This window comes from Rhinopithecus bieti, unplaced genomic scaffold (assembly GCF_001698545.2).
Source record: "Rhinopithecus bieti isolate Rb0 unplaced genomic scaffold, ASM169854v2 scaffold_2554, whole genome shotgun sequence".
NCBI lineage: Eukaryota > Metazoa > Chordata > Mammalia > Primates > Cercopithecidae > Rhinopithecus > Rhinopithecus bieti.
The window spans coordinates 2,610,512-2,624,407 of NW_016804196.1; the positions used below are offsets into that span (position 1 = coordinate 2,610,512).

Sequence of the window (13,896 nt, forward strand, 5' to 3'; positions counted from 1 at the left end):
CTATAAACATGTTATGTTTAAGTTAAAGAGAAAAATGAGTTGTCTTAATCTGTGCACTTTACTTTGCTGTAATTATTACTATTCATTTTCTTCATGGTTACTTGAATACTATAGAATAAAGTAAACCACATTTTAGGATTATCAAGAATTTTATCAATTATTCAGGGTCAACTAGTGTTTAGAAGACAAGATCTCCTAAAATGCTGCCCTTTACTTACTCTGATTTTTGTTACAAAATTTTTTTATTTTCATCTACATATGACCTAATATTTTAGTGATACTTATCTACTCCTTTTTAGAATGTCTATTTAAAGGGAAAAACATTTTTAAGAGTATAAAGACAGAGAAAGCAGGATAAAAATTTATTTCTAGAATAATTTTCATTCCTTTAGCATGATCAATGATATAGAATCATATCATCCTTCATGTCATAAGTGAATAAGTGAATAATATTTTTCTATGGAGGTATGTGATGCACAGAAGATTTTTTAAAGACAAATTTCAGTTTTGAAGCATAAAATTACTTTTCTTATAAATAATTAGTAAATCAGGTAGGTAAACTGGTAGAAAGGTTCACATACAAGCTAGTATTTAAAATGGTCTAAGAGAAGGGCCTTTATCAGCTAAAAGAAACAAATTTTATTAGAGAAACCAAGTATTTGTTCTCATTTCAGTAGAAAATACAATTTTTTGTTGAAATTTCTTTAAGTTTCTCAAATTTGTATAATAATTTTCAAATGAAAAGTAACAGATATTTTTGCTTCTATTGGCAAGGTACGTATCTCCTTCCCAATTCCATGTTTTTCCCCCTAAGACATCTCTTAAGAGATCTTTTCTGCTTTCTTCTTATTCTGTGGCATTTTTTCTTTTAAATTATTTCTTGTCGTACTCCAGCCTCTACAATACACAGTTTTAAACGTAAAGTGTTTTTCCGCCTTTTGCAGTTGGGCGAGCCTTATATGCTTCGCCTGGTCATGTAGCTCCACCTGCTGGTCATCCTTCAATATACCATCACCAGGGACTAGTGGACCCAATTTCAGCTTTAGGGTTTTTTTGGTTTTGGTTTTTTTTTTTTTTTTTAGCAATTCTATTTCTCAGAATGGATGTTTTATTACTTTTATTCTTTTTAGAGGTCTTTAAAATATCAAAGAGAAAATTTACTTATTTTTGCAAAAAAATAGTATATGCAATTACCACATGGCCCTTTTAGACCCTTCACAAGCCTAAGAATCTTGGCAATTTTATTTTTCCTATGTTCTGAAACATTTGCTATTTCATTATCCTAGGAATTATTTTATTATTCACCAATTACTCATAACTATGCTGGAAAAGGCTGAACAAGACAATGGAAAAATGGTGAAGATACTACAAAATCTAATGATGATGGTGAAATTAATCATGTCAGGAAAATTTCAATATTATGAATTTTCAGATGCCAATGTCCTAGATGAATTTTCTCAAATTAAGAACAGACAAGTGAACAATATATTTCTAAGAACAAAAAATGATACTTATACAAAAAGAAAGACTTTATTACACAATAGTTTGTGAAAAGAACCTGGGTTACCTTTTTTGCTAAAAGCATATGTGACAACAGTATTCTTTGATCTTTTATGTTTATAGGACAACATTTACTTGATATGGTTTCTAAGAAGACATGCTGACATTATGTGCATATATAAAAGTGATTAAAAAGAAACATATGAAACAGTGAAAAAAACTCACTGGACTAAAGAAATAAAGGGTCGATGGTACTCAGTAAATGGTGATAACTGTTTTTTCTGATAACACCAAACACGAAAGACTTGTAACGCAGAGCTAACAATTAGTCAATGCCCTCAAATATATCTATTTCAAAATACCTCAAAGGAGGAATGAAAATTTTTAATGGGTAAAAGTAAATACCCTTAAAAAAATTTAACACATAGTTTCTGTGGTTCACATCTCTCTAAATGATTAAAAAATAATTTTCAATTTAGTATTCCACCTGGTTCTGGTATATTTTCCAATTTTATATAACTAATATAATTAATAAATTCTGATTACAGTCAGGCACAGTAGCTCAAGCCTGCAATCCCATCACTTTGGGAGGCCAAGGCAGGCGGATCACTTGAGCCCAGGAGTTCAAGATAAGCTTGGGCAACATAGGGAGATCCCATCTCTATAAAAAATATTAATAATGATAAAATAAAATTCTGATTATGATGCTAGCTAATATCTTTTCCATATGACTGTTAAATTTTATGTTTTATAGACCTCACACTTTTAATTATTTTTCAATATTTAGTTCTTTAATCAATGTAGAATTTTGTTTTGTGAATAAAATGAAGTTACAAGAGCTAGCCTTATTTTTTCCAAATGAATAGTTAATTTTCTTAGTACAAATCTTTCTCCTACTGATTTGAAACACCACCTTTAGTCAAAACCAAATCCCATATACTTAAGACAGTACCAAACTTATGAGAGTTTGACTTAGGATTTTTCAGCTAGCATGGAAGTGATATTCATTCAGTAGAAAGCATACTTTGAGTACCTATACAATGATTTTGTGTTTCACTTTCAATACAGTATTCAATAAATTACATGAGATATTCAATACCTTATTATACAATCGGCTTTATCTTAGATGATTCTGACCAACTGTAGGCTAATGTAAGTGTTCTCAGCACATTTAAGGTAGGCTAGACTAAACCATGATGTTCAGTAGGTTAGGTGTATTAAATCCATTTTGCACTTACAATATTTTCAACTTAGGGATGTAACCCCATCATAAGTCAAGGTGCATGTTGTAGACAAGTGAATCTTGTCTTTTATGTACTCACAAATCAGTTCCACTAAATCTATATGTTTAGCCTGCATCAATATCACATTTTTTAGAGTTATAATAGTTTTAGAATGTGTTTTGGTATCTAGCAGAGCAAATCTCTTGTTCTTCTTTCTCAAAACTAATTAAGCTATTCTTGAGAATTTATTTTTGTTATAAATTTTAAAATTATGTTTTGAGTTATACAAAATCCGTTTGTTATAATACCATATTCAGTAAGTAATTTGGAGAGGACTGACATTTTTACAATATTGAACAGCAGTATCCAACATTTGTTTATTTATATTGTCTGTTATGTCCTTAATAAAATTTGATAGTTTTCTTTACAATATACATTTCTCATCACTTTATTGCTGGGTATTTTATTTCTATTATGAATCCTTTTCCAATTACATATTCTACTGAATTTGTGCCAATGACTAGAATATCTATTTATTTTGATAAACATACTTTTAAAAATATATTTTATCAAAGCAAGATATGCACATATTTTTAAAAAATCAAACAGTACACAAGGGCATAATAATTCTTTTCATTTCTCAGTTCACCAACCCAGACCCAAAATTTTACATGTGTTTGTTTTAGTTATTCCGGTAGTTGCCTACAAAAAAACATGTTTTCTTACTTTTCTTGACTTGATGACTGGGGTACTTTTTGTTGATTCCCTCTTGTCTCTGGCTTTCCTCCCCACTCAATTTGGCTGTATCACATTTTTACCTCCTCTTTTGGTGACCTTGGTTACTTTCATAATCTAATACCTAAGGCTGGGCCTAGTGGCTCATGCCTATAATCCCAGCACTTTGGGAGGCCAAGGCGGGTGGATCACGAGGTCAGGAGTTCAAGACCAGCCTAGCCAACATGGTGAAACCCCATCTCTACTAAAAATACAAAAATTAGCTGGGCGTGGTGGTACACGCTTGTAATCCCAGCTACTCCAGAGGCTGAGGAAGGAGAATCGCTTGAACCTGGGAGGCGGAGGTTGCAGTAAGCTGAGATTGAGCTACTGCACTCCAGCCTGGGCAACAGAACGAGACTCAGTCTCAAAACAATACAAAACAAAACAAAAACTAATACCTAAACCTCTGACTAATTAAACTAAAGATAAAATTCTCCATATTCTATTTCATGAAGACAATAGAACTGGCACTATTCCATGTACATTTCCTTCCCTCTTTGCCTTCCAACCTGTTAACTGTACTTGTACATTTTCAAGGCTGCTAACATTTGCATTCTATTTGGTAATCATAATTCATTCTTCTCTGCTTTGTCCAAGGATTGACTCTAAAAGCTGAAAACCAATATTTACATCATCATGACTATTTAAATACTATCCACTGAAAAACAAAGTTTTATGCTACAATTAGATTTTCTCATCCATTTCTTTAAAGCCTTGACCCACATGACAATGTTCAAAGGAATTCCCTTTCTCACAGTCCTAGCAACTGTTCAAAATCATGCCACATCTGAGGGTGCTTTATATTTGAAGCATGCTTTCTTGTAAAGTTTGAAATGTTTCTTTTTCCCTTTTCTGATTGTTATTTTTTTTTTTTTTTGGTGGGGGGGTGGTGCAGATGAAGAAATGTATGTTTTCTATGTATACATCATGTCCTTAATTTCTGCCAGCTTCTTACTCTATCCATCTATTACTTAAAATTCATTTCATTTAGTTTGAGGTCTACACACTTCCTTTTCTAATTTGGAGGATCTGCCTCTCATTTGGACCATTCTTATGCAATTTATCTTTCTTTAAGTTTTTTGTTGCATTCTTCTTATGAAATATTTATTTTATTAAATGTAAGAGTTATTTTTAATGCATCTAGTACCTACCTACATTTTGCAAAGTTAATGCTGCTTTTGTTTTATGGATGCGATAGTTTCTTAAATATTTCTGAGAATTTTAATGTTTTTAGGTTTGGTTCTGTTCCTTGAATTTCATACAACCTCAAGAGTCTATTTCTCATGTTATCTTAGATCTTTTTGGTCATATTGCAGGCTTTTAGCAAGTGGTGATTTTTAGCCAGACAGGTCTACAGGCAGGACTGGTCACTACACTCCAGGATGGGTAAGCCAGTACATGGGAATCAGCCATCTTGCCAGGCCCCCAGAGGACACAAAGGTAGTAGTGGCTCTAAATATGTATGTGTAGGTAGACACTGAACATCAAAGTAGGGGAAGTCTCTGATCAGTTACCATGTCACATAGAAAAAGGGGGCGCAGTGTGCACCTGAACCCTTGCTGAAGAGTCCTTCCCTAACCAGCCTGTCTTTCTTTTCTTTTCTTTTTTTTTCCAGACAGGGTCTCACTCTGTTGCCCAGGCTGGAGTGTAGTGGTGGGATCTTGGCTCACTGCTGCAACCTCCGCCTCCCGGGTTCAAGTGAGTCTCATGCCTCAGCCTCCCGAGTAACTGGGATTACAGGCAGGCGTCACCATGCCTGGCTCATTTTTATATTTTTTGGTAGAGACAGGGTTTCACCACATTGGCCAGGCTCCTAACCAGCCTTTCTGAAGTGGCTGGTCTAAAGTAACCTTCACTTATTCTCACTCTCAACAGCCCTTGTATTTTCTTCATAAAAGGAATTGATAATGTGTTTCTTATTCGCTTCTTCATTTGGTTATAGTTTGCCTGTGACACTACTGTACAAATAAACTCTATGAATGCAAAGCCTTTGTCTATCCTGTTCACTGCTATATCCACAAAACACATACTAGTCAATCAATATTTCTTGAAAAAGGTATGAACACTTACATATTCCTCAGAACCAATTCCACTAACAAATCTCAAAGCATAAGAGATGTAAATAACATAATATCCTAATGATATATTTAGGGTAATCAATCTTATATGATTGTAACTTGCAAAATGCTAATTTCATTTTATTTTTACTGTCCTATACACACATATATACACACAAACAAAGTCAAGTATACAACCACATTATTCAGAGGGTAATACAATATTTATGCCTTTCTTTTTTGTTTTTGAGATGGAGTCTCGCTCTGTTGCCCAGGCTGGAGTACAGTGGCATGATCTCAGCTCACTGCAACCTCGGCCTCCTGGGTTCAAGTGATTCTCCTGCCTCAGCCTCCTGAGTAGCTGGGATTACAAGCATGCGCCACCACGCCCAGCTAATTTTCGTATTTTCAGTAGAGACAGGGTATCACCATGTTGGCCAGGCTGGTCTCAAATTCCTGGCCTTGTGATCCACCCGCCTCGGCCTCCCAAAGTGCTGGGATTATAGGCGTGAGCCACAGCGCCTGGCCGCTTTTCTAATTTATGAATATCACACTAGTGCAACAGAAGTTGTCACAAATAATTCCAGTGAAGTCATTCAATCACATCTTTAAGATTCATAGATAAAACAATTTCTATTTAATTGGTCAACAGCAAATCCTTGCTAATTGAATGTGAACCTCAAAGATGCAAGCCCCACACAGTCAGTAGTGCAGAGCCAGGTCTGTAATCTAAATCTTCCCTTTCCTGATTCAAGGAAAACACATCTTCCTGGACCTGGGATAGCAAAAATCTGCTGCTCACCAAAGTCGGCTCTCCTCTTTGCCTACTGTGATGGTTAATATTGAGTGTCAACTTGATTGAAGGTTGTAAAGTATTGTTCTTGGGTGTGTCTGTGACATTGCTGCCAAAGGAGATTAACCTTGTGAGTCAGTGGAGTGGGAGAAGCAGACCCACCCTCAATCTGGGTAGGCATCATCTAATCAGCTGTCAGCACAGCTAGAATAAAGCAGGCAGAAGAACGTGGAATGAGCAGACTTGCTGAGTTTTCCAATCTCATATTTCTCCTGTGTTGGATGCTGCCTGCCCTTGAACATGAAACTCGGAATTCCTCAGCTTTTGGACTCTTGGACTTACACCAGTGGTTTGCTAGGGGTTCTCTGGTCTTTGGCCACAGACTGAAGGCTACACTGTCAGCTTCCCTACTTTTGAGGTTTTGGGACTCAGACTGGCTTCCTTGCTCCTCATATTGCAGATGGCCTATTCTGGATATCACCTTGTGATTATGTGAGTCGATACCCCTTAATAAACTCCCCTTCAGATATACATCTATCCTATCAGTTCTGTCCCTCTAGAGAACCCTAATACATTCACCCAGTAGGAGCTGATGTCTCCGAGAATTCTAGAGCCTCCTACATGTGTAGCAATTATCCAGGCTCAGCAACCCAAGTAGCTGGGACTACAGGCATGCGCCACTATGCACGGCTAATTTTTGTATTTTTAGTAGACACAGGGTTTCACCATGTTGCCCAGGCTGGTCTCGATCTCCTGAGCTCCAGAAATCTGCCCACCTCAGCCTCCCAAAGTGCTGGGACTACAGGCAAGAGCCACTGCGCCCAGCCTATCTTTTTCTTATGGCTTCAAAATCTTCACAAGCAACATACATCTTCTGAGATCCAAGCCCCTCTTTCTAATTAATTAACTGATATCTTCAAATGTAAGTTGAACTTAGTAACATTCATCTTTGTCTCCCAAACTAGTTCTTCTTTCAATAAGCCATATGGAACCAGCATCTTCCTAATCAACCAAGCCAAGTGCCAGGAAGTCACACTCTTTCCTGCCCCCACACCTTCCTAGTCAACTAGTCAAGCCCTGTGGAGTCCATCTCCTTAATATTTTTCATGTATCTCTCCATTCCCCCATCCCTCTTCCAGCCATTCAAAGTTATCTAGCACCTGGCTCACTATTTAACAACAGTAATAGAAGAGGATTTCAATTTGGAGTTTACACTAATGTATATAAAATGGCAAACTGTGTAAGTAAACTAATCCTATCACTCAGTGAAAAACTGCAAACTCAGTGGAAAATTCTTTCCTTCAAGTTAATAAAAAAAATGTAAGGGACTTACTTAAATGGTGTAAACAAAAATGGTAAAGTAACTTCTTTTTTCTGAGTCATTTTCACCTGGGAACCAAGTATGAAAATATTACAAATGAGAAAAAAATGAATTTCATTTTGAAATATAAACATCCATTAAAATGATTCTTTAGGGATGGTTAACCACTTTGAAAATAAATGAAATTTTATGTTACTATATTGTTTCATAAATATTTAAAGAAAAATTTAACATTTTCTTACTATCTCAATAAGCTGAGAATTAAACATATCAATCTTGCAAAATAACATACTGTAATTAAAACTGTACTTCCTTAACTCTGAAAATAAAACAAGCCAAACCGCTTATTCTTAAAAGCGTTAAGAATAACAGAAGGTTTCAGTCAAAGAGTCACCTCTTTTAACTCTTAAGGAATCTCACAACGTACATGGAATGACAAGAAATGTTGCAATCTCTAATAAGACTTCTATGGGGCAAATTCTAATAGTTAAAGAATTGACTTGCAGTCGTTGTAAGCATACGTGGTAATCTTACATTCAGTCATACTCCTCAAAGACAATTTGATGCCCTCAGACTAAGCCATAGAACCTACACTTCAGAAATGTGAAACATAAGTCAAATACGTAAAATTTAAGGGTAAATTTACAGGGAAATAGTTAAAAAACAAAATCAAGTATTTTCCCTTAATATATTCAATATTTAAATTGTAGTACTGTCCATTTTGTGTGTGCCTTTTAAATTTTTTTTACCTTGAACTGTTCAAGAATCTGTACTGCATTTGTAAACATGCTCTCTGCTTTGAAGAGATCAGTGTTGTTAAGATAATCCACAGGAAGGATTCCCTGCAAATAACAAACACCAGCTTATTGATAGTATTCAGACAGCTCAGGCTATTCTTATAAAACAAAACAGACTGAAAAGCAATAAAGATAAGGCATATGGACAAATAAATAATTGAAATAGTTAAATGAAAATCTTTTAAAACTATAACTGAAAATGTTCTATTATTTTCTCATAAAGTAGATGTATTAAGATAAGCAAAGCAAGAGATGAATTAAATTCACTAACACCTGGCATTGGCTGAGAGATAACTATGTTCTAGGCAGTGAACTGAGTGCTTCACACACAAAAAACAATTACTATGGTAGGCCACAGCCAGCCTACTTAAAATGAAAGACTTCAGACATATCAGACTGTACTGTACATAATAAGAGTAAGGACTATTCTGTTAAACTTTTGTTTCATTATACATATACACAAACACTATGACTGTTGGGGTCATATTACTCAGCATTCTGGGTTAAATAACATTATTTTTAAAGAGTACATTTGATTTTGAAGAGCTAATAAGAGTGGCTGGTTGAAATAGTTATTTTCGGCATTTCAGTATGCAGGGCCCATTCTTAACAGCATTACTATTTTCTGTTGAGAAATCTTGCCAATTAGATACAGCATGTTAGGTTTATAATCCAGGGACCTGCTGATTACAATCCAGGCTAGACCATCTGGAATTTGACTCCTGATAGTCAAGGGATAGAAACTAAGGTATAATGCTACTCTATGTCAGTGCCCTGAGAACAGCTCTGCCATGGGATCATGGCTGTGGTTCCTTCTTCCAAGTCTCCAGATATCCTGGTTCCAGGTTATTCCAAGCCTGGTTTTCAAGCACCACTTTGTTTCAGCAAATCACCAATATCTTTTCAATAACTTCCCTTTAAACGAAGTCAGTTTTTGCTCCTTGTAATAAAAAAATTACTTACACATTTCTACCACTTACAACCAGAATACAAAGATATAAATCATACACATTTTAGAAAATTAAAGTATTTAAAGAAAAGCTATTTGGCTCATGTTCCATGCTACAGAATGTAATACACAAGCAATTATGAGGTACTGCATATTTAGAAATAAATATACAGGAATATATAGTTTTAAATGTAATCAAAGATCATATAAGCTGGAAGCAGTGGTGCATGCCTGTAATCCCAGACACTTGGGAGGCTGAGATGGGAGGACTGCTTGAGCCCAGAAGTTCAAGACCAGCCTGGGCAACACAGCAAGACCCCGTCTAAAAAAACAAACAAACAAAAAAAAAGACTCCCAGATTATTCAGAAACACATAAAAAAGTAAATTTTACTGTGCAATAGTTTTTTTTTATACTGAGAGTTGATAATAAAATTTTATTCCTTACCACTGAGTTAAGAGGAAAGGGAACTCCAATAAGGGAAGTCATCAATGGTGCAATATCAGCCTACAAATAAAAAAGCTCAATTCTAAGAAGTCTATGGACATCAACAAAGAAATTAAATAATGTAATACAACCATATTTTGGAATATAACCATGATATTTGTTATAATCAGTTACCTTCAAACATGTATTTAATATAAAAAGATATTAATCTCTAAAAGTGTCATTTGCTAGACGTATATGAATCTACAAAAAAAATTTGAAAAGAAACCAGTAAAAGCCCTAAATGTAAAACATACTAAAACAAAAAATTACTTATCCTATTAGCTAAGAATTTGACCATTTTATGTAACAGTTTTTCAGTATTATACAAGGATGCCTTATTTAGACATAAAATGAATATCAAGAGTAGACTTTAACTGGAGAAATGTATATATTAACTAGAAAAACAAAGTATCAGAAGGAGGTTTGACCAGCCAGTGATGTCCAAAAAAGACATAAACCAGAGAAGAGGCTCTTTAGTCAAAAGATCCCAAATACCATTTTGGATATCTCCTCTTCAAGGTCATTTTCTCGGAAGACTTGTTCATCTTTTTTCTATCTTCACTTCCTCACCTTCCCATCACTCTTCTGCCCACTGTGGCTCACTCTGACCTTTTATCATTCCATAGACTGCTCTCTCTAAGAGAGCTAACCACCCATTTTCTAAATCTGATTGACTATGTTTATATAAGTCCTTATAATTTTCCAGGCAGTGAAGTACTCGGAATTGAGAATGCCCAGCTCCAAATTTTCAGGCAGGTTTTTTAACCCTCCAATTGCTCGATTTCTTTATGAGTTAAAAAAATAAATACAAGTTTTTCCCTTGTATTTATGACAGGAGGTATGACAGGATTAAATGAGATAAAACTTATAAAGTACTTGGCACATAATAAGCCTGTGATAATGATAGCTACAAGTGCTGCTGGCATTACTAGACCTTTCAGCAGTATGGCATAGGCCACTCCTTTCTTGGCCTCAACACCACACAGCAGAGTTTCTTCTATCTCACTGGCTCCTCCTTTTCAGATACCTTCACTACTCTCTCACTTAAAGTTGGAATTCATCAAGTTTGTTCCCAGGCTCTCAATCTTTCTCACTTCCTACTATTTAGACTGTCCTCCAGGTACCATCCTGCAGAAAACTGGAAATCTCCAAAGTCTTTCTAGTCACCTTTTCCTTTTCCCTCAGAATCCACTGTCAGCCACCTCTGATCTCTTCTCCACGCTGCAGCCAGGGAAATTCTCACACACACAAAAAACCACATCATGTCACTCTCTAGGCTTCAAACTCTTCAAGGATTCTTAGAACTTTCAGAATTAAGTTCACAAGGCCCATGAGACCCTGAAGGGTCTGTGCCTCCCTTCTTCTGCCTCACATCACCCCATGGCTTCTATTGCTGTATAACGGCTTTCTTCAAGACCCTTTAATACACCATGTAACCTCTCACCAGAACTTAGTGTATGCATTTCCTCTGCCTGAAAAGCCCTCCTCTTACTGCCTTGGCCTGCTAATTCCTATTTATTCATGAATCTTAGCTCAATCCTCAACTCCTCAGGAAGACTTTGCTGACCACAGTATATCACACACATCCACTCTACAGTCTCACTGCTGCACAAATCTCTTTTGTAGTAGTTACCACAGCTTCAAGTTTACATGTACTTGTACAACAGACTGATGAGTATCTGTTCTTACCCCTAAGGTATAAATTTCCCAGGACAGGGATTAAGTCTGCCCTTACTCACCACTAAATACTTACACTTAGTACAAAGTTGAAACACACCACAGACACATCACAGTGTTAGTAGAACGAATGAATAGAAGAAGAGATTCTCATTTGATGGAGATCTGAAGCAGGAATGTTCGCCAACAGACTGACAATTCAGAGAGCAGTAACTGAATCTATGTTCAATTGCTGATTATGATCTGGTCTGGCTATGAATAAGAGATGTTCTTGTTTTGTGATCTTCAAGTCATTCCTGTCTTTTGACAGTGATTTTAATTGCAAATTAATAAATTGCTATTCTGACTTAATATGTTCATGTTCATTTACTTGGGTAGTATGCATCTATCCTGGGAGAAGACCATTCTTATTATGCTGGGAAGAAACACGTTTCTACAACCACAGGTCTGAAAGTGAGACCCTAGACCTTGGTTTGTCCACCACAGTAAGTAAGCTCAGCTTGTGTGGTGACCTGGAAGGCAAGATGCTCCTGCCACTTTGGAAGCCATATCCCAATGATGCTATACCTTCTATAAATAGCGAAAATGGCTATTAAAGTAGCATGTTTTTAACAATGACAATTCTGTGCTTCATATTTACAGACAATGCTACTAGTCTAACTTTATCAGAGTGGCTATACATTTTCCTCTAACAGAAGGTTTCTAGCTGAGTAATTTATAATCTCATCACTTTTTTCCCATTGCATTTGTAAGGTTGCTGGTTAGAAGTAAAGGTAAAATATGTGTTAACAAAAAGAAAATGTAACTGACATACTATAGGAAAGAAATCCATAACCGGAATTTTAATAGATCTGTGCTTAAATTAAGCAATACAATCATGAAAAGCAATCACAGAAATTTAACAGGCATGCAAACTTCAATTTACATAACAAATAACTATCCAATGTTATTTGGAAGAAGTCTTTTATTTTCACTTGAAGTTTTGTTTGTTTTGCCACAAGAGAGATTAGTTGAGCTAAAATATTTGCACTAAAAGAATTCCCCTTAGTAACTGAAATGTTTTGAAAAGAATTTGTCAATATTATGTATTTTTTATAGTCTTTGACTAACCTCCTTATAGAAGATAAAATTAAATTTGAATGTAATAAAATCGAAATGGATACCTGATTGACATCTAGCCTCTTCCAGTTCTCCAATCTCCACTCTGAAAGATAAAATCAGACACAAGATCTGATGTTAAGATTTAAAAAAGAATAAATCATTTGATTTTAGGAGTGCCCAATACTTACGGAAAACATAGGTATTAGAAATGTCTATTTTAAGCCAAGTATGAATAAAAATCATGCTTAAAGGCAAAGGTATATTTTTTTAAATAATTTTTTAAAAGTAAATATTTGGTGTTTCCTGTGATGATTTATTAAGCTTCTTAAATGCTCTTTGGGAGATAATTGTTTCAAAATATCAGAGGCTGAGGAAGGAAAGATGGAAGAGAAAAAGCACAATGGTAACAACTGTCAGCATTGACAACTCATTACAATCCTGTTCGAGAGAGTTATGAAGGCAATTGATAGGAAGTTAATTAATTCAAGCTTCTCTTTTTTTCTGTGATGGCAGTTGCTCCCAAAACACTTAAAACTGTAGTTGTGATATTCCTGTAGTCACTAATCACAAATGTTAACATAGTATATTGAGTTATTATTAAAATTGCCTTCAAAGATAGGCTCATTCTTCCATTTTGCTACACATAAATTCAGAAATTGCATCAAACAGAAATCGAAACAAGTGATTATGAGAGACCAAGTTTTGATTTAATGGCTTTAGGATATACTGCCAAAAGAGTTATAAGATATTGTATAATAAAATTTCATTCAATAAGCTAATTAAAGTTTAAAATGTGTTTCTGACTCTACTAGTCAACTGCCAAAAATTCACAATAATCAGTTGATGAAAAAGTGCACATTCCTTTTCTCTAAAATGTATAGTTAATATTCATATGAGAAAAAATGCATTTATTTTGTGACAATTCTTGAAATCATGTGATTCTAAAACACCAATTCAGTGAGAAATCAAATGCCAAAATAAAGTTAAATCTCATAAATACAAACATACTATTTATCCTACTTTCTATTTTGATCCAATCTAATCCATTTATCACAGAGCAGTCAGAAAGGTAGCTCCTATGGCAAACTGGAATGTTGGCATGATGCTCTCCATCAGCACTTACAAACATATAAGAAATCGCCCTCTGAAAAATGCACCATTACTTACTGAAGACATGCTATTGAGTGCATTATTCACTGTGCTCTTCTGACTT

The 13,896-nt window shown here is 35.1% G+C and overlaps 1 protein-coding gene across 1 annotated transcript in view; it reads right to left on the reverse strand.

Annotated features, from left to right (window-relative positions):
- The window catches only part of PIGN (phosphatidylinositol glycan anchor biosynthesis class N), a 142,642-nt gene that overhangs the window by 85,229 nt on the left and 43,517 nt on the right, over positions 1-13,896 (reverse strand). Inside the window, exons 10-13 of the mRNA XM_017867141.1 lie at positions 12,746-12,786; positions 9,864-9,923; positions 8,421-8,513; positions 7,684-7,739 (exon numbers count right to left, since the gene is read on the reverse strand). Of these exons, the coding sequence (XP_017722630.1) occupies positions 7,684-7,739; positions 8,421-8,513; positions 9,864-9,923; positions 12,746-12,786 (250 nt within the window). The remainder of the gene's footprint in view (positions 1-7,683; positions 7,740-8,420; positions 8,514-9,863; positions 9,924-12,745; positions 12,787-13,896) is intronic.